This window comes from Vombatus ursinus, unplaced genomic scaffold (assembly GCF_900497805.2).
Source record: "Vombatus ursinus unplaced genomic scaffold, bare-nosed wombat genome assembly UNPS02014793.1, whole genome shotgun sequence".
NCBI lineage: Eukaryota > Metazoa > Chordata > Mammalia > Diprotodontia > Vombatidae > Vombatus > Vombatus ursinus.
Window position 1 is genome coordinate 16,487,351 of NW_020954571.1, and position 25,752 is coordinate 16,513,102.

At 45.3% G+C, this 25,752-nt stretch overlaps 1 protein-coding gene across 3 annotated transcripts in view; it reads right to left on the reverse strand.

Moving 5' to 3' along the window:
* Positions 1-25,752, reverse strand: part of SLC12A3 (solute carrier family 12 member 3) — a 47,119-nt gene that overhangs the window by 15,782 nt on the left and 5,585 nt on the right. For all 3 annotated transcript variants that reach the window (XM_027869552.1, XM_027869550.1, XM_027869551.1), the window contains exons 3-19: positions 22,879-22,954; positions 22,152-22,247; positions 20,686-20,825; positions 20,109-20,219; positions 19,112-19,223; positions 18,486-18,616; positions 11,469-11,553; positions 10,735-10,889; positions 10,145-10,252; positions 9,578-9,701; positions 8,690-8,791; positions 8,173-8,328; positions 6,004-6,103; positions 4,769-4,880; positions 3,945-4,085; positions 2,877-2,983; positions 51-133 (exon numbers count right to left, since the gene is read on the reverse strand). In XM_027869552.1, coding sequence (XP_027725353.1) covers positions 51-133; positions 2,877-2,983; positions 3,945-4,085; positions 4,769-4,880; positions 6,004-6,103; positions 8,173-8,328; positions 8,690-8,791; positions 9,578-9,701; positions 10,145-10,252; positions 10,735-10,889; positions 11,469-11,553; positions 18,486-18,616; positions 19,112-19,223; positions 20,109-20,219; positions 20,686-20,825; positions 22,152-22,247; positions 22,879-22,954 — 1,939 coding nt within the window. The remainder of the gene's footprint in view (positions 1-50; positions 134-2,876; positions 2,984-3,944; positions 4,086-4,768; positions 4,881-6,003; positions 6,104-8,172; positions 8,329-8,689; positions 8,792-9,577; positions 9,702-10,144; positions 10,253-10,734; positions 10,890-11,468; positions 11,554-18,485; positions 18,617-19,111; positions 19,224-20,108; positions 20,220-20,685; positions 20,826-22,151; positions 22,248-22,878; positions 22,955-25,752) is intronic.

Below are 25,752 nucleotides of genomic sequence, written 5' to 3' on the forward strand. Positions count from 1 at the left end.
ACTGTCCATGGTAGCCTGGGAATGGCTGAGATACAGAACACAACACTTACTGTGGGCTTGCATCACTTCAGAGACGTTGAGACCTTCTCTCATCCTCATCACACACACACCATAGTTGAAATCAAAAGCATCGCTGGGAAAAGAATAAACACAGTCCCGCCCACTGTCTGTACTTTGAGTTCCATGAATCACGAAATCAGCACAGGCCTCTTACACTAGTTGAGAATGTAATTATCCAGAGACCAGTGTCATACACAGGGAAGGCCTTATGCCTTGGCATCATGGATGATGGTATCATTAGGAAGGGATTTGTCCCCAAATATCCTCCCTATCCGATTGCTGCTGTGTTGGAAATTCTCCCCCTAGAGACTACTCAGGGCTGAGCTAATGGATTTCTAAGCTCCTCTTCTAAAACGCAGGTGTCATCGAGAGAAGAAAAACATAGGAAGTCCCCAGAGCTTTATTATGATTGAGTTGATCAGATCTGCTTGGGGTGACATGGAGCCACAACATTTGAGAGGTAAGGAAAGGATGCTGAAGAGGAAGGAAAGGAAATGAGAGAGGATAGTGCAATGGAAAGAGTGTTGATTTTGGAGTCAGGCAGATCTTGGTTTTGAAGGGTGGCTACATGGTGTAATGGATAGAACCCCAGGGCCTGGATTCAGAAGACACATCTGCCTGAGTTCCAATTGGGCCTCAGACCCTTACTAGCTTTGTGACTTTGAGCAAGTCACTTAACCCTGTTTGCCTCAGTTTCCTCATCTGTAAAATGAGCTGGAAAAGAAAATGCCAAACCATTCTAGTATCTCTGCCAAGAAAATCTCATGGTCATTATTGACATGATAGGGTCCATGGGGTCACAATGAGTCAGACATGACTGAGCGACAGAACAACTGTCAATTATCCATAGGCTAAATGATGAGCAAGACATCCAAAAACTAGGAGGCCTATTGTTAACCCTCTGAACTCGAAATCCAGAATTCTTTCTAATGGTTCTCAAAGGGCAGGAGTTTCTCTTCTTACCTGGCAATAACTACAATAGTAGCAACAACAACGATAACTAGCAGCTGTATAGCACTTTAAGGTTTACAAAGTACTTTACGTGTGTTAGCTCATTTGATCCTTATAACAAGCCTGTGAGGTAAATGCTATTATTATCCCTATTTTACAAAGGAGGAAACTGAAACACAAAAGAAGGTAAGTGACTACCCAAGTCACATACCTAAGAAAATATCTAAGAGATGATTTGAACTCAGATCTTCCTGACTCCAGGTGGCTAATAAAGACAACTTGATGATGACCACATTTTTATCAGATTATCCTGGTACATCACAACCTTGCCATCCAGGACCCAACTCATTGCTATCCTCAATTAACCAGCTCAAATTTATGTCCTCTTTTACAAGAGACAGCATGGCATAATGCAGAGAAAACTGGCCTTGGCAATAAGAACAGTTGGGATCAAGTCCTGCCTCTGACCCAGACTGGCTGTGTGACCCCGGGCAAGTTCCTTAACCTCTTAGTGCTCTGGGTAACCCTCCAAGACTGTCACTTATGGAGGAGCTGTTGTCTTTACACTGGTAGAGGAAGTTCGTCACTGGGAGTTCCCTATATTAATCAATCATTAAACACTTATTAAGCACCTACTATGTGCCAGGCACTATGCTAAGTGCTGGGGTCACAAAGAAAGGAAAAAGCCAGTCCCTCCCTAAAGGAGTTCACAGTTTAATGGGGGAGATGATAGACAAACATCTTATATACAAAATATATACAGGATAAATAAGAAACAATCAACAGAGGGGGTGCACTAGATTTAAGAGAGACTGGGAAAGGTTTCCTGGAAGAGATGATAATTGGGACTTCACAGGCCAGTCCCTCTCCCTTCCCAATTAAAAGTGTTTCCATACACATCACTTCATTTAATCCTCTCATTCCTCCTGTGAGGTAGGCAAAGTCAATATTGTTACTCCCATTTTATAGTATTGGAAACTGAGGATGAGGAGTTAAGTGACTTGCCCAAGGCTACACAGCACGTTGTGGAATCAGAACAAGATCTCTGGTCTCTTGCTATCTAATTTTGTACCCTTTCCACAAGACCTCACTGCTTCTCTTAAAACAAGGAGAAAAAAAAAGTTGAGATCAGAGGTTTTATTTTTTGTTTTTGTTTTTTTAGTTCCCAGGGTCACCATATATAAAGATCAACTTCCTAAGGTTTCTGGGTCTCTATCTGTGAACCTGGACAAAAAGCATTGATGGTCAGAAGGATAGCCCCATCCTTAAAGACCAATTGATACCAGAATTTTAGAATGTCAGAGCTGGGAAGAACCTTGGAAACCACTTAGTCTGACCTGATCATTTTACAGAGGAAACAAGCTCAGAGAGGGAGAGTGATGTGTGCAGAGTCCCATAGCTAATTAGGGGTAGTGAGAGGGCAAGAACCCAGCTCTCTTGGCTCCTAGCACAATAATCTTTATGTGCTATGCCACCCTGGCTCCATTTGCCATTAAGGCAGTAAAGTGATTTGGACATTTTAGTTGAGAGAGCAGATCCATGGATTAACCCTGAGATAGCTCCCAAATTAAAATCATAGGTGTGACCTATTTGTCAAACATGTCATTCTCTGAGGTTTAACTACAGAGGTCCTCTGCACAGTGATTTAATGTCAAGAATAAGGTGAGAGTAGAGGAGATAGTGTGGGAATGTTCTCCCTTTCTCTGTCCATGCCTAAGAAGCCTTCAGAATCTCTCATCTTCCCCTAACCTATACTGGTCATCCTCCCTCCCCGCTATGGCCTGGATCCAAGAGCTGGTAGAGAGAGGGGATTGCTTCCCCTGAAGACCCAAGGAATGGTTAAAGCCCCAGGCACTTAAACTCACTGCAGGATCCCGATGTAATCCTCCACTGTCGCTGGGTGAGCTGACTGCCAGTTCTTTTTGTATCCGACCACCAGAATGTTGGGCTTCATCTTCCCAAGACCGGCTGCCTGTATTCAAGGAATAGCTAGAGAAATATAGCCAGGCTCTCCATCATTCACATGTGGATTATTGGCTTTGTGGATTACAGGAGACACTGTGTAACACTGAGTTGGCCATTCCTACACTTCCTTATCCCTGTAAGCTCTGGATGTGACCACAGGTTTGTATGAGTGTAAGCCCTACATATAATTAGAAAGTTATACAAGTCATCACACATGTATCCCACAGCCAGGCACAAAAACTTCTGGATTATCTCTTAGCCTCAGTTTTCTCATCCATTAAAAGAGATTTTAGATGATTTCTAAGCTCTTTTCCAGCTCTAGAGTCTATGATCCTTGGCCTGCTCTCCTAAATTAATGCAAATAATTATCTCTCCTATTAGACTGCAAGCTCCTTGAGAGCAGGGACCATCTGTATCTTATTCACCTTTATACTGCACCCAGCACCAAGCTCTGTGGGCTTGGCATAATTAAAAGTTGACTCTGATATTGAAGAGTCAGGCTCTTCCCTCCCCAAACATTCAGCTCCACTGTTCCCCATACTGAGCTTTCCTGCCTATCCGGAAATTCATGGGCAGCTGTCTGAAACAAAAACATCTCTAAATAGGACAGGGACAAGAGGCAGATCTGAGTTCGAATTTGTCTCAGGCATTTGCTAGCTGTGTGACCCTGAATATATGACCTAATCTCTCTGAGCCTCAGTTTCCTCATCTGTAGAATGAAGAGATTGGACCTGAGGACCTCCAAAGTAGCTTCTAACTCTGAATCTATGATTCTATGAAGTAGGGATCCCATTGCAAGAGCCATTAGGGTCCAGGAAGAACTTCCCCATTGGAGAGACTGTGAGGAACAGCTAGGAGTGGCTATGGAATCTTCAGGGAAGGTCACTCAGAGCAGGCTAGACCCTCATCTGTCCCCCCCGGTTAGACACACTTGGGACTCCTGGCTTCTTCTCAGACAATCACTTCACCTGAATTAGAATCTGGACTCCACTCCTCAAGTCCTCCGCAATCACGTCCGAGTAGAAAGCCTTGATCTTCCTTTTGTTCAGCCACTTTGTGTGTCCATTGGAGATGAGCCGGAGCTCTGGCATCCTCTGTTTTCGAGGTCCCTGTCATGGGAGTGCAAGAGAGAACCCCCCACCCCCAGAGAATCAGGGGCTGCTGTGTTGGAGAACTCTACACTAGCTCAGGGCCGGCCAACATCTACAGCCCCACAGACCACCAGCAGGACATGGGCCTGGCAGGCCTAGTGAATGGAGAGGGGAGAAGAAAAGGGAAAGAAGAGGAGGCAGGAGAAAAGGCTTTAGAGTCTGAAGGGATCTTAGGGAGTGTCTAGGCCTCCATCCTCCCCATCCTTTATTTTATTGTAGAGAAACTGAGGCCCAAATGGAGTAGGTCACACAGAGGACAAAGCTGGAATTTGAATTCATGCTCCCAAATGCAGAGATCTTTGGAGGGGGAGGAAGAGAGAAAGGGCAGGAAGTAAAAGATAGAGAGAAAGAGGTGACAAAGAAAGAGAAAAAAAAACACCATGAAGCTAACCAGTGATGTTATATTAAGTACAGAAATGTAGGATGCAGCCAGATTGTGAAGGGCTCTAAATGCCAAACAAATTAGTTGATATTTTTAACTAGAGTCAGTAGGGAGCCCCTAGGGCTTCTTTAGCAGGAGAGTGACATCCTCATAAATGTGTGTTCCCATGATTTGCAGAAAACAGCCGCGCAAGTGTCGGTCCCAGCCCGGGGGTGTCCCCACACCAAACCTGGAGGAGAAGAAGGAGGCAGACACTCACAATGATCACATGGCCACAAACCATCAGGCTGAGATTCCTAGTGAATGTGCCCACAAAGTCCACCAGGGCTGGTCGGAAATTTGGAGGCCCAGTGAGGACCAGGCACTGGGGTCTGGGGAAAAAAACAAGCAAACGGAGAAAACGCCAATGTCATGAAGGATGGAGCAACTGCTTTATTATGCACCTACTGCGAGCCTCCTTGGGCAGCTGGGTGGTGCAGTGGCTAGAGTGCTGGGCCTGGAGTCGGGAAGACTCATCTTCCTGAGTTCAAATCCGGCCTCAGGCGCTTACTAGCTGGGTGACCCTGGGCAAGTCACTTAGCCCTGTATGCCTCAGTTTCCCCATCTGTAAAATGGGCTGGAGGAGGAAATGGCAAACAACTGTAGTATCTCTGCCAAGAAGACCCCAAATGGGGCCACAAGAAATCAGACACGACTGGAACAACTGAACAACAAAATAGGCCTCTAGGCACCAAGGAATCCAAATGGTTCACAAATTCAAGGCCCTGTCATTTTGTCAGTGTGAGTATTTCTTCTCCCACCCCTCCAGCTGAATGGATGGTTTCTGAGAATTGCTGTGGTCTAGTCCAGGGGCGGGGAACCTGCAGCCTCGAGGTCACATGTGACCTTCTAGGTCCTCAGGCGCGGCCTTTTGACTGAGTCCAAACTTCACTGAACAAATTCCCTTGATAAAAGGATTTGTTCTGTAAAACTTGGACTCAGTTCTTCACCACCTCCAAGCACTCATCCCAAGGCCAGCCTGGGGATGAGTCTCTCTGCACTTGGCTAGGTTGGCCCTTGGCCAAGGGACCCATGCAGTCTGCCAGGAGATAGGACCTGCCACAGCTTGGCGTGATCTTCAGGAAGCCAGGGTAACCTTTGGGTTCCACTGAAGCAGCAGAGGATAACATTCATGGACTAATCATAGAAATCGTAAAATACGGATTAATTACAGAATGCTATGAGTGATTTCAATTTTTCATTTTTTTTTTTTGTCAGTGAACTTGCTCAATGTCGGTGCCATTGTCTTGTCATCAGCCGTATCTCAGTTCAGAAGCGCTGGGGAGGAGAATGTGTTTTGCACATGCCCAGTCCCTAGCGTGGCGCCTGTCATGTGGTAAGTGCTTAATACTCGTTTGTTGACTGACTGCTTGATGGTTCTCAAGGCCAGGGGAAGGCAGGGACATATGTGTTTTCAAATGGCTGGTCATGGGGATGAAAAGGTGGCCTGTTCACCTGTAATTCTTAATGTGCTCTTCAACCTCATTGAGTCCTACTGAGTAGCTCAGGGCCATGTTGTAGGAGCCGGCCTGGACTGAAGATCCCCAATTCACCTCTGGGGAGAGAAAAAAGTGGGGAGGGGAGGAAGGAAGAAGAGTTTTCCAACTTTGAAAGAAAGAACCAAACATCGCATGTACCTTAGAGGTAGGGACGGTGTCAAAAAATCTGGCTGGCAGCCCAAAGGGTGAAGCCAAGTTACAGGAAATAATGAAAATAGCTCATAATGAACCTATTGTGCACTAAGGGTCACAAACCATTTTCCTTACAACAAACCTTAGGTAAGCTGTTTAAATATTATTATTCCTATTTTATAGATGAAGAACTTGCAGCTCAGAGAATTTAAAAGGGCATGCCCACAGTCACTCAGCTAGTATGGGTCAGACCCAGGAATGTCGATTTAGGGTCGGAAGGGAGCTCAGAAATCATCTGGTCCAACCTCCTTATTTTCAGATAAGAAAAGAGAGGCCCAGAGAGTTTTTAAATGACTTGTCCTAATTACACGGGTAACATAGGGAAAGGGCAAGGGTTTGAACCCAGGTCTCACTTGACTCCAGGGGCAGTGACGTCTTCATTAAAATGTGCACACTCTTTGTCTAGGTGACATTGATATGGGGCTTTAAGGTTTACAAACTACTTTGCATACATCATCTTATCAAAAAGAGCTATCTTAGGCTGGCAAGGGAGTATCTACAAGGCTGGCTTAAGAAAAAAGAATGGCGAATGGAGCAACCATTGACTAATCCCACCCTGCTGTAGGCCTTGCTACCCACCGGAAATCTGTACAGCACCATTAGTCTTCAGTCAGTTTCTAAAAATTTCCTCATCTGTATCATGGGAGTGATCATCCTTGCCCTCTTCCTTTTCAAGGTTACTGGAAGGGATTGGGGGAAGGGCAGAGAAATTTAAATAATGGCCCTAAAAAGGTTTTGTAAATGGCAAAGCAGTACATTGGAGTGAAAGGAGTCTGGACCAGGAGTCAGGAGAACTGAGCTGCAGTCTGGTTTTTGCCATCCAACTAGTGTACGACTTTGTATAATTTATTTGAGGTCTCTGAGCCTCAGTTTCTTTGTCTGTAAAATGGAGATACTAATACTTCCCCTGCCCACCTCTGGGTTTTTTGATATCATGGGCAAAAAGTTAGTCATTTGATGAGTAAGGGAAAGATGGCAAGAGAAGGGCCAGCAGGCTGCAGCTTGATGTCAAAGGTGGCTTGTGTGTAAACTATATTATCATGACTATATACATACATGTATATGTATATGTACATATGTCTATCTATCTACTTATCTATCTAATCTAACCAGGAAGAGAGGTGAATTAGTAAATATGGAGGATTATCAGGAATAGTAGAAATAGCAATGACCTTGAAAATAAGAGGCAGTGTGGCACAGTACAGAGATCACTGGATCTGAAGTCAGAAGACTTGGGTTCAAATCTTGCCCTACTACTTTGTCTCTGAGTTTTGGTTTCTTTACTTACAAAATGGAGGACGTGGACTGGATGACCTCTGAGGTCCCTTCTCTAAATCTATGATGAATTATGATCTGAATTCACATCCCAGCTCTGCTGTATACTAGTTGTGTGGTTTTAGCAAAATCCTTTAACTTCTCATGGACTCAGTCTCCTCATCTATAAAATGGAGAGAGTGAACTAGTTGATCTCTAAGGACCTTTTGAGCAGGGTATTGTCTGTTAAACACATGGGAAGTGGATGGCACAATATTAACATTGCTACCCTGCAGACAGTAAGAGAATCAAAGAAAGATCTTTAGCACACAGAGGGTAGCTTTTCAATGGAAGATTCTTGGGAAAACAGAAAAGAATCCCATAGGATGGAAAGTCTGGAGGGACTGAGAGCTTCCATGACTGAGAAAGTCATGGATCTACCATGGCATCAAAGCAAAGCACGCCCTCCATGGGTTGTTGTGAAGAAAAAATGAAGTCATCTATGTAAAGTGCTTTGTAACCAGGAAGAGCTATGTGATTGTCAAGTTATAAACTGTAAAGTGCTATAAAAATGTGAGGGATTGTTAGTGATGATACCTTTTGCTATACTACAACTTCTGCCTGGTAGAGGGACAAATGAGCAACCAAAGCCCCCCAGATTCCACCAAGGTCTCCACACCTGGCTTCTTGTAGAGCACATATAACAGCAAGAAGATGACCACAGCGATGGCGATAAGGGCTGCCCACCAGGTGAGGAGAAACATGATGACCACAGAGATGACTGCCCCAAACAGGGCTATCCACTTGTTGTAATAGTGGAACGAAGGTCTCCACCCTGGGACAGAGAGGAAGCTTCAGCTGGCACAGAAGACAGTGGGCAGACCCTCTCCCAGGGCCTGATGGGTAATAGCCCCAGCTTCTAGGGGGAAGTGAATGAACAAGGCTCTGATTTTGTCACAAAGCAGGGAATCTAGATTCTCAGTGTGGGATCTTGCCCACTGGACCCCTAAGGATATCTATCCTCTGCATGCTTTAGGGGCTCGTCCTAAATTTGGGCAGATATACCTGAAGGGCCTGACCTAGTCTTTGGCACGGGTGCAGAGCCCCGGATGCCTTTGGGGAGAAGGCGTTGAGGAGGGAGAGCTGGGGCTCTAGCTGCTAAGCCAGGAGGCTTCTGTTCCCCCATCAGCGCTTACCTGGAGAGTTGGTGATGGAGGCATGGAAGCAGCTGAAGTTGATGAGCGCATAGGAGCACAGGAAGAAGTTGGAGATGATGGGAGCAATGGTGTTGAGCTCAGCTGCAAGGGTCGGGGCGGGGGAGGGGGAAACAATTATGAACGATCCCGACTATCCTAGTCCATCATGGATTTGAGGGGACCTCCTCAAACGGGAAGGGTGAGAGGAGGGGATAGAGACATGGTCAGAATATCAGGAGCCTTGAAGGTTGGGGTTGGGAGCGGGTTAGTCCTCTGTCTCTGTCTCTCTCATTCCTCTCTACCTCCGTTCATCCTTCTCTTTCTCTCTCTCTCTCCCCCTCTCTCTCTCCTCGTCTCTATCTACCCCCCTGCCCTTTCCCCTTCTTCTTTTTCTCTTCCCCCTCCCCCGTCTGCTTCTTGATTTGGAAAAAGCTCAGAGGAGATATGACACATAGTGATTCAGAGAATCATATATCTTTGAATGAAAAGAGAGCTCAAAAGATCATGTGGTCCAGCCTTCACCCTCGGGTCAGGTAGCATAATCTGTGTTTTACAGACAACACAACTCCGACCTGGAGAGATGAAGTGCCCTGCTTAGGCCAGCCGACTAGCACCTGGCATAGGGAGACCCCCGGTTTCCTGGTGAAATGCTTGTCCTTAGGCCTCTTATTAAATCATTCTTCAGTTCATGCCAAATCCAGTTCAGGTGCTATGGGATTGCATCTGAATTTAGTTAATTCTTCACCCTCATCCCTAGAGAAGGTCAGAAGGAAATCTAGATTTTTTTTTTCCCCTCTGATTTAAAGCCAAGTAAGTGCTCTCTTTCCCATTCCCCCAGTGTCCAGCCCAGATGCCTGCTGCAACTCAGGGGCCAGGGGCCAGCCTCACCAATCACAATGAAGGCCACAGCAATGATGTAAGCCAGGAGGTAACCCCGGATAGGCTCGTTGTTTTTTCCATAACCCTTTGCAAAGAAGCCAATGAGAGGGTAGAGCTGGTCTTCACATAGGCACTGGGGAGTGAGGATGGAGAGAGGGAGAAGAAGGGAAGAAAGACAGCAAAGTTTTATCCTGAGGTCTCAGAATTTATTCTCCCCATTCCAGATTTGATTTTGTTTTGTTTTTTTTCCTAGAACAAGCTGTGAGCTATATTTAAGTGTCTTCCTTGGAAACACTTTTCAATTGGCCTCTGTGCTTCTTCCATCTCCACCCCCCTTTTTTTTCCTTTTCCCTCTCCCTCCCCCATCCTAGCCTTATCTCTGTAGCAGAAGACACAGTGAAGTCACCGATACTGACATTTTCTGACTCCTTCTCTCTTGGCACCCTCGTCCATCCCAAACCTCTCCTGAGCCCCTCTGCTGTAGGTTTGTACTATCAGAGGCCCACCGATCCCATTGAGTGCTACAGATGGGATGGCATCTGGGATTCACCACTAGGATGGGCACCATTTTCTTACCTGGAAGACTTTGGCAGCAGAGACAAGGCAGGCCAGGGCAGAAGAGAGAGTGGCCCCAAAGATGCCTGCAGTGATCAGGGGTGCAAAGCCAGATACCATACTCATGCTCTGCAAGAGGCGCATAGGGTTTAGTACCTGCTCATTGCTCAAGCTTTGCCCCAGAGCCCCTTGTTTCTGGGTGCTGAGTCCTCCCATCCTTGAGGACTGAGCTCCCTCACTTCTGGGTATGCTCCCCTTAAACCTAGGTCCTGCCCCTCACATTCATGGGTACCAACTCTGGTAAATTAAACAATTGACTTTTGGAGGAAGAATGGGATGAACAGTCCTTGGCCTATTGCCTGGCCTTCTGTGGGGTGGGGGGGTCCATCTTGTGTCTAGGCATCCATTCTAATCTTGGAAGGCCTAGTCCAATGACATCTATTAAAGTCTCTCTTAAAGGAGTCTTCTTTCCCCTTGTGACCCTCCCCATGGTGTGACCAGGACTTTGGCAATGGCTTTGACAAAAACACTAAGCAGTGAGGGTCTGGAGATAGGACAGGAGACCCTCATACTCTGATGACTCTCCTGGAAGGCCGGTAGAGTTGGGGTACCTGGTAGTAATTAATGAGCCCATAGTGACAGCTGTGCTTCTGGGTACACTCAGTGAAGTTCCAACCGTAGCCACATGCCAGCCCCACACAGTCAGGAGAACCAGAGACTACTGTGTCATTGAGGCTTCCAGAGGCATCTCGAACTACACAGGAGCCTGGCAAGAAAGAGTGATGTGAGGAGAGGGAGGGCTGGCTCTGCATCTCTGCCTTGGTACACCTCCAATAGAAGTTATTGGAGTACGTGACTCATCCTCCTTATTCATGTGCCTGTATCACCCTGGTAGTATTGGGGCCAGGACTGTGCCCAATGTATGGTATCACCAGGTTAGATCACACTTTACCTGGATGGAGTAGTTTGGCATCTTAGACAGGTACTTGATAGGGAATGGGATTTGCCCTTGGTATCCAAATCTATCTAATGATGTGAGGCTTAGTGGATTGAGAGAAGGTCTTAGAATCAGGAAGATTTAGGTTCAAGAAGTCTTCAAACACTTCTTGCTGCATGATCCTAGACAAGTAACTTAACCTCTCAGTGCTCTAAGCATCTCTCTATAATTTGCAGAGCGAATGCCCCCATCTGCATTAATAGAATGAAATCATCTAGACTCCCCACAATTCCCCACAAAAAGAGACGTAATATGAGCTTAGTTGTAATATATTACATTAGACCCAACTATCAATGCAGCCCCAGCCCTTTATCCACCTCTGATATCATCTAGTCCCCCACTACTTACCAATGGTGGCAGAGATGGCCAGGTAGGAGACTGTAGTCCACAATATGGCCATTAAGGTCCCTTTGGGGATTGCCACAGCAGGATCCTGAAGGAGAAAGTTTTTAACAATTCCTCTTGGAGAACACTAAATACAGTAATGGCAATATTGCAAGGATGATCAGCTGTGAAAGACTTGGCTATTCTGATCAAGATAATGATCCAAGACAATTCCAAAGAACCCATGATGAAAAAAACTTGTTTTATTTTTCTCCTTTTTTTGGACTGTGTTCTCTTTTGCAAGATGGCCAATATGGAAATATATTTTGCATAACTTCACACATATAACTGATATCAAATTGGTTGCCTTCTCAAGGAGGTGGGAGGGGAAGAGAGAGAGAGAGAGAGAATTTGGAACTCAAAAAATTTTTAAATGAATGTTAAAACCTTTTTTACATGTAACCAGGAAATATTTAACGAAATAAAAATATATTGGGGGAAAAATTCTTCCTTGACTTCCTTCTATCCCAGCCTAAAACTGTCTTATCTAATGTCTTGAGTAAACAAAGGAATTCCAGCCCCAAGGTTGAAGTCTGCTGTGTTCCCAGGGTCCAAGCACTGGGCATTGAGTACTGGGTTCTGTTTCAAGGGCCCTCAGCTGCAGCCATGCTTAGGAAGACCTATAGTCAACTCATATCCTCCAAATGCCAAGTCCTCCTATATAGGGGGGAGGAGGTGAGAACAGACTGAGTATCTTGTGTGTTGATTGATCAGTTCTCCTAGTTTCCCATCAATCTAGTGCCATGCCAGGAAGGAACAGAAGATGTCCTCTGTGTGTGAAGAGCTCCCCTTCGCCCTGACATCCCTCTTCTTCTTGCCCTTTCCAATAATAATCACTAACACTTGTATAACTCACAAGTTTAGATTAGATTAACTCTTCCAGCTCTGAACCTGAGATCCTAGGACTACTAAGTACTTTAGCATCCACCATCTCCTATGAACCAGGTTATTGTCCCAATTTTTTAGACAAAGAAGTGGAGGTTTTGAGAAGGTAGGTGACCAGTTGTGGTCAGTGGCAGACCTCAGACTAGAGCCCAGCCTTGCTAACTCTGAGCCCTATTCTCGTTCCCTCAGGGCCCCAAGGTCTCTCTAGAAAGTAGAGCTTTGAAATCCTGCTGGGTTCAGACTGTAGACCAAGCCACACCTGGGAACTGAGGCATCACTGGGCAGTTTTTGCAACAGGACCAGGACACGTTCCAAGAACTGCTTTGCTCATGACCTCTCATAGAGCCAAACCTAGGGAGTACAGTCTTGTGATTTTCATGGTATTTATAAATCTTTTCAGTGAGATGTGTCGTTTTGCCTACTCACTTCCCTTTTCCCACCCCCGCCCCCACAAAAGAGCTACTTTGATGGAGGAGCTCAAAGTAAAGGCTCATCTTTACAAGTGGGTTACTAGTTGAGAAAGTGAACCCAGGCAGGGATCTCCAGTTCTCACACCCTTCCGAGGCCCTATGGCTATTGTTCTCTTCACCCCATTCAGCTTATGCACATATAGTACTGAGTTCCCTGCCCTAAAACCGTCATAAAGACCACACACCCACTTCTTGATGCAATCAATGGCCAGACTTCTGCCCACCCCTACAAAGGGACCTCTAGTTCCATCACATCATCATCGTCATCGTCACTGGGGAAAGCCCAGGGGCATAGCCCACTCCTGTGGCTTCTGGGAGGGCATGTGGCCCAGCAGGGAACTTTAGGGGAACTACTTCTTTCCCCTTGGGGAAAGGGGACTAGTTGCTCTTTAAGTGTGGGTGAGGAGTCCCCCAGGCCTCTCTCCCTTCTCTATAGTAACAAGCTATGTGGATTTCCCCCATCTTTAGTTAGATCCAGGGATGTGTTGGAGCCAAATCAAATCTGCTGGAGAGAGCCAGTTGTTAAATTTTCATTACGAACATTTACACCTCAGAAATCAGCAAATGCTACAAATCAGGATTTGATTTGTTGTTTTGTTGATGGTTAAGACTTAAGAAAAGGATGGAGAAAATATTAATAAAGCAGGTTAAACTTAAAAAGGATTTTGTACAGTCCCCAGCCCAAACCAGATGTAAAACATTTCCCAGCACACCCCTGGTGTCCACCCTGGAGTCCATCAAGTGTCTGAGTGTGTGTGTTGGGTTTCTTTGTTGATTTTTGTGGTTTATGGCTTTTCTCTGTCCATGCATCACTCTCCATGCCACCCTCATGCCCTGTGGCCACCTGTCTGGCATATCAAGCATCTTGGGACTATTGGAAGGAAGGAGCAGAGAGGGTATTGCTGTCTTGTAGTTTTGAAATTTTTATTTTTGCATAGGTAATCCATTTGGCACAAGTGGTTATCTTGGTAAATATGATGTACTCCCCTTGACCTCAATGGCTGCTGGGGGAGGGAGAGGGAAGAGGAAGAAGGAGGAGGAGGAGGAGAGGAGGAAGAGGTAGGAAGGCAGAGGAAGGGAGGAAGGAAGTTTGAGGGGTCTGCTGTCCTAAAACTCTGAGCTAACTGCTAGACTAACTAGGGCTTTGGGGACGGGCAGCCATACAAGGTCAAACTTTAGCCTGAATGGAATAGAACTGACCTCTACCTAATCAGGAAGGGAATGGAGAGGAAAGGCAGGAATATAGGATCCTAAATTTGTAACTAAAAGGAACCTCTAAAAGGATCATCTGGTCTAAACCCCTTATTTTACAGCTGAAGAAATTGAAACCCAAAGAAAAGTAGCTTGCCCCTCTGTCTTTAAAACTAAACTATTTGTACTTTTCACTGTCCCATGATGCCCTATATTGACAGTCACTGAATACCAGACGCTAGAAACAGCAAGTCTCTTGAAGCTTGAAGGAGGAAGTTTAAGATAAATAACAAGTCTATAGGGAGGCAGCCCACACTGTGATTACCAGCATATTCTGGAAGGGTTTGAAGAAATTCCTGAGTTTCTTAAGGGATTATTACAGGAAAGTAGGATGTTTGGAACATGTTCCTGGCTTCTCCAACCTGTTCCTTAGTGCCCCTGTCTCAGACATCTGCCCTTGCCTGGAGAATAGATGACACAGATCCGGGAGGGATAGCTCAAATACTGGATGACAGAATCAGGATCAGAATCAGGATACAGAGTTGCGGCCAAAAACATCTTGACAGGCTCAAATATTGGGAAGGTAGGAAACAAGCATTTCTTAAGTGCCTGTTATGTGCCAGGTACTGTGCTAAGCACTTTATAAATATCATTTTTGAGCCTCACATCAACCTGGGAGGTAGGTGCTGTTATTATCCTTATTTTACAGTTGAGGAAACTGAGGTGGACAGAGGCTAAATGACATACCCAGGATCACACAGTAAGCGTCTAAGGCTGGATTTGAATTTGGGTCTTCCTGATTTCAGACGTAGCACTCTATCTACACCTCCTAGCTGCCTCTAAGAAGACTGGTTGAAGAACCTGGGATTATTTATCTAGAAAAACGAAGGCTTGAGTTGCAGGGGCACAGCAACCGTCTTCAAGTATTTGAAGGGGTATGTAGGAGAAGGTTTAGACCTGTTCTATTTGGTCCCAGAGATCACAGTTAGGAGCAAAGGGTGGAAATGACAAAGAGGCAAATGTCAGCTTGATCAGGAGAAAATCCTTAACAATTAGAGCTACGCAAAAGTGCAACAGCTGCCTTAAAGGGTGGTGGGCTCCTCCATATTTGAGCTCTATAAGCAAAGGCTGGATGACCACTTGGTAGGTTATAGAAGGGATTTTTTTTTTCCAGAGATAATTTGAACTAGATGGCCCTGAGGTCCCTTCCAACTCTGAGGCGCCAACCTAAACAATCTTCTTTTTTTTTTTTTGGCTAGGCAATGGGGTTAAGTGACTTGCCCAGGGTCACACAGCTAGTAAGTGTTATGTGTCTGAGGCTGGATTTGAACTCAGGACCTTGTGAATCCAGGGCCAGTGCTTTATCTACTGCGCCACCTACCTGCCCTAACAATCTTCTTATTAATATGGACAGACATGGTCCCTGCCCTTGGAGCACTAGTTCTCACTGCCATTTTTGCCACTCCCTCAAATGAGAGGAAATGTGCAATAGTGGATTCAGAGTCATTGAACTCCCCTGGACCTCAGTTTCCTTATCTGAAAAAGGAAGAGGCTGGGCTAGATGACCTCCAACGTCCCTTCCAGCTCTAGATCTATTAAATCTTCTAAGGGAAGGAAAGGCCAACAATTTCTTAATGTTTTTCAGAAATAAAATTATTTTAGATTGATTTAATTTTTATAATGGCAGCTAGGTGGTGCACTGGCTAGATCACTGGGCTGGGAATCGGGAAGATTCATCTTCCTGAGTTCAAATCAGGCCCTCAGACACTCACTAGCTTTGTGACCCTGGGGCAGGTTACTTAACCTTGTTTGCCTCAGTTTTCTCATCTGTAAAATGAGCTGGAGAAGGAAATGACAAACCAATTCAGTATCTTTGCCAAGAAAGCCCCCAATGGGGTCATGAAGAGTTGAACATGACTGAAAAACAACTGAATGCAATTTTTATAATAATGCTACAATCTGTCGGTGCCCCAGGCAACTCTGGTACAGTGGAGAGAGCACTGGATTTGGATCTGAAGGATTTGAGTCCAAATTCCAGCTATGTTGTTCACTACCTCTGTGATCATGGATGAGCCACTTTTAATCTCTTTGAACCTTGGCTTCTTTATCTGTCAAAATGAAGGGGTTAGACTGGATGACCACTTCCAATTCCATAGATTCCTGTGAACCTATAAATGGTGGGATATTTGGTGATCTGCATTGGTGGAGTGAGTTTCCTTCTGAGTTCTAAATCAATGGAGTCACAGGTCATGACCAGTAGACTAGCATCTCCAGTCTATATGGCGCTTAAACGTTTATAATGCTCCTCTGACTTCTCATGGCAAAGATTCCCTCTCTGATTTAGTAGATTATTTCTGACAGTTGTCATGGCCCAAAACTTCATCATCTGTGACCAACTAGAGGATGAGTTCTTCTCAACTTAACGAGGCTAGGTCTTGAATACCACACACACAGAGACCATCATAAGAAGGGTCTTTCAGAAGAAGCTCTTCTGAATTCCCAGACTTCATTCCTCTATCAAAGCCTTTAAGAGCCCACAGTCACATTGGTGCCAACATGGGGTGCTGGAGGAAGACTTGCAATTTCCTCCTTAGTTCTCCTAAAGCTCCACTTTAGTGAAAGAATAAACAAAAATATTGGAGGATAAAATAGAAACTCCTTTGCCTCCCTCATAAGGCTCTTTACAACCTGGCCCCATCTGAGCTTCCTAGCCTGACTGTACCTTACTCCTCTTGGGGCATGGGAGATGAGGTGTCAAGCTGGCCTTCATGCTGTTCTTTACATGTGACCCCTCATTTCCTACCTCCATGCCTTTGCAATGGCAGTCTCACATGCTTAGAATACACCTCAGAGAATTCCTCTCTTGCTTAAAAACCTGACTTGAGCACTGCCTTCTACACAATGCCTTTCCTGATTCCCTGACTGCTGGTGCCCTTCCTCCCTGTTCCTGTATTTAACTACCTTATATTTATTTTGTATTTATTCTGTATAAATTCATAGACTATCAGATGAGATAGTATAAATACATATATGCACATAACTACACATTTATACACATCTGTATATATATATATATTATGTAATTACATATCATATATAATAGAATATGTTGTTGTTCAGTTGTTTCAGTTGTTTCCAATTCTTCATGATCCCATTTGGAGTTTTCTTGGCAAAGATGCACTGGAGTGGTTTTCCATTTCCTTCTCCAGCTCATTCTACATATGAGGAAACTGAGGTAACTTGCCCCAGGGTCACACAGTAAGAGTCTATAGTAGGTATCTGAGACAGGATTTGAACTCAGGAAGATGAGGCCTGGCACTCTATCTACTGTGCCCATTATACATGTGTATATACATAAAGGGTTTTGTCAACCTTAAAGAGGTATATGAATTTTAGCCATTATTATTGTTGTTGTTGTTGTTTTTGTTATTGTCATTATTATTACATGCATGTTTTACCCCCAGATAGAATGTACGCTCCTTGAGGGGCAGGCATTGCTTAATTTTTTTTATTTGTATCCCAGGTCCTAGCATAGTATCTGGCACATAATCAGCATTTATTAAATGCTTGTTGGGTTTTGATTGAGGAAGGCTAAGTAAACGTCTGAGGATGCATGGTTGGGGTGGGGTTGTGGCAGGAATTTATATTGATACCGATCACCATGTGACAACCCCAAACATTAGGACCTTTCTAGTCTGGGGACTCGGGACTCAGGGGAAGCACAGATATGTCAGAATCAAAATATTGCTCCCGAAACATCCTCAGAAAGAGAGTTAAGGTTGCCTCTAGGTGTGTCATATGGGCCCATCATATATTCAGCGCTCCATCCTACCTATCTCATCCTTCTGTGTCTCCCGCTAATCTCCCTGGGAGCGGGGAGCTGAGCCTTTTCCTCCAATGTGGGAGGCAGGATGGAGCAGTAGGAAGAACACTGGAGTTGGAGTCAGAGAGTCAGTCTGGTGTAGAGGAAAAGAATGGTGACTGTGGAATCAGAGGAACTGAGTTCAAATCCTGACTCTGCCATTTATCAACTGTGCAACCTCGAGTAAGTCATTTAACCTTAGTTTCTTCATCTGTAAAATGAAATTGCTGGACTAGATGACCTCTGAGACCCCCATCTTCTCTAGTTCTATGGTCATGTTTCCCATGATCCTTTACATAGCAGCTCTGTTCCTTGTTATCCGTGTGTGTTCAAGCAAATCATTTCTGCTCTCTGGGCATCAGTTTACTCAGATGTAAAACTCATGGGGTTTATACTAAATGATCTCTAACATCTTATTCTAATTGATCTAATGATTTTTCTCTTATGTCACTGACAGGGCCATCCCCAGGACTGGCATACAGTAAGTGCTCAATAAAGAACTTCTCAATCACTGTTTCTAGGAAGGAGGGTGGAAAAAGGGTTATAGATCTCTGCTTTATGGTCACAACTCACCTTTAAGTCTCCGGAGATGTTGGCACCTGCGAGGATACCAGTGGCTGATGGGAAGAAGATTGAGAACATTCCAAAGAAGCTGCCGTCTATACCTCTCCAGTCTGGCACTAAATTCTGGGCAAAAATGTCCCCTGGAAAAATTCATGCCAGGTCAGTCCCTTTCCCTTTGTGACTCAATGCCTTTTTTCCTATGCCCAGGCCAGAAGAGGGTTGGTTTTTCCACAACCATTGGAGGTGGGACATTGTGCTAGGGTGGCCATCAAAAGGGTACTCAAAGGGATAGAGCTGGTAGGAAGTCAGTAAATTCACCCTCTTCATTTTACAGATGAAGAAAATGAACCACAGAGAGGTGAAGTGATTCTGTCCAAGGTCACACAGCGATTAAGTGTCTGAGGTAGGATTTGAACCCAGGTCTTCCTGACTCTAGGTCCAACACCCCATGACATTGGGGTGGAGAGATCTAAAGACTTTAATAGTCCCCAGAACCTAACCCACTTCCACACTGCCTCCCTTTCCCCACCTCCATCTCCCCAAGACTAGATCAGGTTTTGTTCGGTATAGACTTTATCACCAGAGCTGGGGTAGAAGGAAGTCATAACCCTTCCCTCCACTGCCCTCAGACATACCCCTGTAGCTGAAGAAGCCCTTTGATGCCTTCTCCTCAGATGGAGGAATCAGTGTTCCCACAAAGTAGTTTGCAAAGGAAACCATGATGACCAGGAAGAACAGCACCTGGGCCTAGAGGAGCAGATACCTGGGCTGAAAACCTGGTAGCAGGGGTAGCTAGTGTAGACCTCCCCCTCCCCCCAGGAGTGATCATCTTTCCCCTTCAAACTCAGACAATGGGCCACTCTTAGCAATTTATATGGAGTTAAATCATTGACCTGAATCAAACCTTTTCCCTATAAAATTTACCATGTGGAGCATTTTTATTTTGGCAATGTTATATATACTTCTATATGTCCATGTCATCTCTCCAGATAGGCTGCAAACACCTTGAGGACAGGAATGCTCATTTTTGTCTCTGGATGCCTAGTCCCTAGCACAATGCTTGGCACACAGAAAGCATTTAATAAATGCTTATTGAGGGATTGTGTATTGGGGGAGGGGAGGGGCTTAACGCTTCCTAGGGAGACACCTCCCATGCCATGAGCCTCGATAAAGGGAGAGACTGAACCAGGACTGGGGGAGGGGATGGGGATCACTTAGGATTGCAGAAGGGTGCCATGGAGCTCTCCAACTGCCCTGAGTACTCCACCCCCATCCCCAGTACTCACTTCTCCTAGCAGAGGGATCATAGCATTTTAAAAAGCTCCAGTAAAGCTAAGAAGAAATCCATGCACGGGTGAAGCTCCCATTTTTGCCATATGAGCCACTGGCACCGTCACACTGACCACATTCGTGGCAGAGCTCTACTTGCCCCTCCTCAGCAAAGTCACCACTCCCATTTACCTGGGAATCCTCCAAGCTTCCTCTTGGTCAATCATTATCTGGAGTCCAGCTGGCCTTCCGTCAAGGCAGAGATGGAAGCCGCCAAAACTGCAGGGTTTGCTTAGTGCTAGGAAGGTGCTTTTTCCCAACCTGCAAGAACCCTTCCTCCCTCTCCCCACAACACTACTTTACCTTAGACTCCCATTCCATCCCAGCCAAGGAAATCGCCAACAGCGCGGTGACAGTGACTACGCCGATGATTCTTATGTCATTGGTGGGGTCCACTATGGGAGAGCCATACTCCTGCAGCAGGGACCAGCACCAGCAGGATGGAGAGATACCTCCATTAGGCTCCTCTAGCCAGCCCTTTCCTCAGTCTATCAGCACCCCTCCCTCTTTAGAAACAGACGACTGGACTTGACAATAGAATTCTAGGGTTGGAATGACTGCATTTACTGATGCAGAATAAGGTACTTATGGAATCTTCGAGTTATAAGGAAGTTTAGAGATCATCTAGTCCAAGCCTTCATTCCCCTAAAAACTGTTGCTTTGTGAATTTGCTCTAAGGACAACAAAACTCCCCAAAGTAGTGAAACTGGGGGTTCCAATCAGTTTTCGTTAGATGAAATTTTCCTTATCATTTACCAGTAATTATGTCATCTTAATAGCTATTACAAAAATGATTAGCCGGACCCCAAGGTAGCCCAAATATGGAAGAGACTCCTTTCTATTCTAGGTCCTCAAGCTGTTCCCAGAAGCCACGACTTACCTGGAGCAGATCTTGTACAGTCTCAGCAAAGCCCACAGTGTGCATGGCCACAGCAACAGCGTTGGCAAAGGCAAAGATGAGGCCGATGGAGCCGCCTAGCTCTGGGCCCAGGCTCCTTGAGATAAGGAAGTAGGTGCCACCTAACAGAGACCCAATGCCCCACCCCCACTCCAGGTGAGATGCCAGAGGGCTTCAGGGCAGTGGGGATAAGGATACAAGGGCATAAAAAAAGAAAATGCTAAGAATGTAAGATGGTGCTCAGAGCTCTTTACTCAGAGCTAGAAGTGCCTCAGACAGTGTTTAATCCAGGAGTGGGGAACCTGCGGCCTTGAGGCCACGTGTGGCCTTCTAGGTCATTGGGTGTGGCCTTCTGACTGAGTCCACGTTTTACAGAACAAATCCTTTTATTAAAGGGCTTTGTTCTGTGAAGTTTGAATTCAGTCAAAGGGCTGAAGTCGAGGACCTAGAGGGCCACATGTGGCCTTGAGGCTGCAGGTTCCCTACCTTTGGATTAATCCATCCCTCTCACTTCGTAGATAGGGAACTATAACATAGAAAGGAGGAGTGATTTGGCCAAGGTGGCACAGAAAGTTAGTGATAGAGTCAGCTCTAGGACTCAGGATACCTGCCTCCCAGATTAGTCCCCTCCATTGCACCTCACTTGAGTTTTTTAGAAAATCTAAATAGCTAAAAATAGCTAGTAAGTGATGGCAGCCTAACATAGTAGAAAGTGCTCTGGATCTGATGCTTATTAGCTGTGTGCCCGTGGGTAAGTCAATTAACCTCTCTGAGTTTACCCTGTCGATTGGTCGGCTGTCTCACCTGATGGAACGTAAGCCCCTTGAGTGCAAGAACAAATTGATTTTTTTTCTTTGTATTCCCAGAATGTAGCATTGCGCCTGGCACATAGGAAGTATTTAATAAATTTTTACTTATTGACTGATTGTAAAGATTAAGAATCAAGAGACCTGGATTCTAGATTCTTGACTCTGTTCTAACATTTCCATTAGTTCTGGTGATGCATGGCATCATTTGCATTTGGAAGCAGCTGACTGACCTTCCTATAGTTCTCTGGTTCAGGCTAACACTGAAATTGTCCCCACTGGCCAAACATACTCCCTAGTGGCAGGAGAAGGAAGTGCAGGTGCATGATGGACATGGGGGAAAATCCAACTGGCATTCCACATTATATATGCATAGATAATCCATAATAGGGATAACTGAGAGCTAACGAGGAATTAGAATTTGGGAATTAGAGAAATTCAAGCATTTCCCATGAAGTCTCCCTTAGTACCATGGTTTCTTCCCCTCTTGATGATGGAGAGGAGTTTGGGGGTGTCAGAAGGTAACAAGAGATTTCAAAGCTGGATGACCCCTGTAGGGAGCCAATAATGTTTGGGGACCTGGGGAAGGAGGGAGAAAAGAAGTGGCCGGGGAACAGCTAGCAGTCTAACAAGGCAGCAAACCTGACTTGACTTTGCCATTGGTGGAGATGGCAGAGATGGAGAGGCCAGTGATGGTGGTCACTGTCACTGAGAGGAGGATGATGACCCATGTCAAGACTGTGGAGAGAGTATTGGAGTGTGAAGGGGGAGGTCTAAGTGCCCCTTCCATGCCAGGGAAGGAATACATCCTAATCCTTCATACATGTAAAGGATTGCATTACTACCAAGTTCTTTGAGGCTCACTACCTTATTTGATCGTCATCATCACCCCCATGAACTAGACAAGACAAAGCTTATAATCTCCATCTGAAAGATGGAAAAAAGGAGGCCCAGAGAGGTAAAGTAACGTGCCAAAGTCATGAAGACAGTTGGTGGTGCAGGCAGGCCTAAATTCTTAATTTGGGACTCTTTGTACTTTCTTATGCTGACCTCTAACACGAGAGCCCAGGGCTCTTTCCCTGGAATACTCCATTTTCCACTTGGGGCAGGGCGTAGGATCATCCTCTCTGAAGTCATCCTGTGTTGCAAAGACTCCTGACCATGCTCAACCACCCACCCTAGCTGTGTCCTCCAGACTCCTCCCTAAGTCCTATTGGGGGTTGTTTCCTTTTGCAGCCTGGATGCTCCATAGCCCTTCCTTCTTCTCACAAGAGAAAAAGCCAAAATATGGGGACCAGTGAAGGGATCTGTCCCTCCCTTGGCAGCCCCATTCTTTATCTTTCCACCAGCCTGGGGAAGCCCTGCTTACCAATGCCCGCTTGGGCTGTGATCCAGGGCAGACGCAGGTACAGGATCACTCCCCATATGTTGAGCATGCATCGGACCTGAGAAGAGAGGGCAGAATCACCCTGAACCAAAATGAGGCAAGGAGACCCCAAGGGGGCTGTGGATACCATGTCCAGGGACCTGGGGCATGGGGGAATGGGCCTTTGCCTCAATTCAACTCAACAGACATTTCTCAAAGACCGACTGTGTGTTATTGTGTGCAGGGCACTATGGAAGGCACAGAAAGATACAAGATTAAGCAAAGATAGTTGCTGACCTCATGAATACAAGAGTTTAGTAAGGGGAGGGACACAAACAAAAATATGTCATAAGTGAATTGAAGAGGTGAAAGCAAAGTACTAAGTGAAATTTAAGGAGGGAAAGACTATTACTTGGGGACATCAGGGAAAGTTTCATGGAGGAGGTGGCTTTTGAATTGGACTTTACAGACTTTGCATAGGGTGGGTTGGGATCCTGGTCACAGGGAACAGTATAAGCAAAGGTTTGGAGGCAGGAGATTACACAGCAAGGTTGGGGGACAGAAAGTAGTTCAGTTTAGCTTGAGCACAGAAGAGCAATAGAAGACAACAGAAGTTGGAAGAATGGCTGCTTAGTGAAAAAGGCTTTGAAATGTAGGGGGCCAGGTATTTGGTAGCTAATGTTAAAGAAGTAAACTTTTTTCCTCCCAGGGGAAGGGTACCGCCAGATCCTATACATAAAAAAACCCTAGTCTGGCATGAAGGATGGATTGGAGGGGAGAGAAGATGGAGGTAGGAAAACCTCATTGTCTATTGTAATAGTCCAGGGTAATGAGGGCCTGTACCAGGGTGGTGGTAGTGAGAACAGAGAAGGGGATAGAAGGGAGAGATATTGCAAAATTAGGCAGTTTCCCAAGGGAGAGGAAACAGCAGCAGGTTCACCCTAGATTGTATGCCTTATGGCCTGGCCAGCCTGGCGGTAGGCATGGGGACAAGGTGAGTGGCCACCAGAATGTCCAGGGCTGGCATTAATTACACGAGGCCCAGATCAAGAAGCCTGAGGAGAAATAGTCTTTGTTTTGGTTTGGACCTGTTCACTTTTTCCGAACCACCACTTACCTTGAATCTCATAATCGAGCCTGAACAGCCCCAGTGAAATTAAATCCAGTATATTTTCTGCCTGGAGAGAACTTAGAGAGCAGGTTGTTGGGACTTCTTGGGATGAAGAGGTGGTGGTGGTGGGGGAATGCATATCATACCTTCCCAAATAAAATCGAGTAGAGAAAGAACCCAGTATGAGGCTTCAAATCCCAAGAATGGTATAGGAAGGGGGAAGGAAAGAAAATGAGAAGTTTACGGAACTGGTTATTAAAGCCAGATAAGCTGGTGGTTGGCTATTGGCCTGGCCTCATGACAACAAAAGAAAATCCAGACTTGATTTTTTTTCCTCTGTATCATCTGCTTTTAGGCGGCAGCAAGGTCATGACTTTGGTCAGCACCTTGCAGAGGTGATGCCTTGTCAACAAAGATCCGTGTGGACAAAGGTATGGTTTTTCCCAAAGCTTTATGTGGCAGTGAGAGCTGGACTATGAGGAGAACTGAGTACTACAGAATCAATGCTTTCGAATTGTGGTGCTGGAAAAAACTTTTGAGTCCCTTGGACAGCAGAGAGATCAAATCAGTCAATATTTAAAGAAATGAATTCAGGCTATTCACTGGAAGGTCAGATAGTGCAGTTGAAGCTTAAATGCTTTGGCCACATAATGAGAAGACAGGACTCATTGGAAAAGACCCTGTTGTTGGGAAAAATTGAAGGCAGAAGGACAAGGGGACGGCAGAGGATGAAATGGGTAGACAGTATAAGGGAAACAACAAATATGAACTTGGACAGACTTCGAGAGGTAGTGGAAGACAGAAGGGCTTGGTGTGCTATGGTCCATGGGGTCATGAAGGGTTGGACATGACTGAAAAACTTAACAACAACAAACAACAAAAATCTGCTTTGGGGGATATATCATAAAGAATCTTTAAGAAGGAAGGGAATAAATATTTATGTAACACCTACTATGTGTTAACACCTTCTGTGCTAAGTGCTTTGCAAATATCTCATTTGATGCTCACAACAACCTGGGAGTTAGATGCTATTATTATTCCCATCTTAGAGTTGAGGAAACTGAGGCAAACAGAGGTTAAGTGACTTGCCCATGGTCATACTGCTAGTAAGTGTCTTAGGCTGGATTTGAACTCAGGCTTTCCTAACTCAACGCCTCGTACTCGATCCACTGCACTTCCTAGCTACCCATTAAATCCTTCTTGCCTGTTCTAGGCCACAGTGATCTCTCCCTCTCCTAGCCATTCATTTGGTTAAATAATCATGTCAAATATAGTTTTAAAGGAATGTCTTTATTTCAGTTACCCAGAAAACCACCTTGATGATCTAAACTGGAAGAAGTGGTATGGTGCTAAGTAGGCCCAAGAAGTGGGAGCTTGGGGAAACTCCTGTTGGCACTGGTCTTAACCCACCATAGTTAGGATAGGAGATCTGTTGCCCTCTCAAATCCCACAAAACATTCCACAGAAGTAATTTTTGGAGTGTTCTTTTTTTTATTTTATTTTTCTATTTTTTTCAGCCCTACCTTTTATCCTAGCAGACAACTGAAGAGGACGCAGGTTAGCCCTATGTGAATGGGAGGCCATGTTTGGAAGGCTGCCTCTGTGGGGTGGGGCTTGTGGAAAGAGCTTTGGGCTAGTGGTTGGGAGACTTGGCTTCATGTCTTTATTCCAGCCCTGACTTACTGTGTGATCTTGGTCAAAATCATAAAATCGTAGAATTTGAGGAGTAGGAGGCACCCTTAGCAATGATCTCATCTGATCCCAAT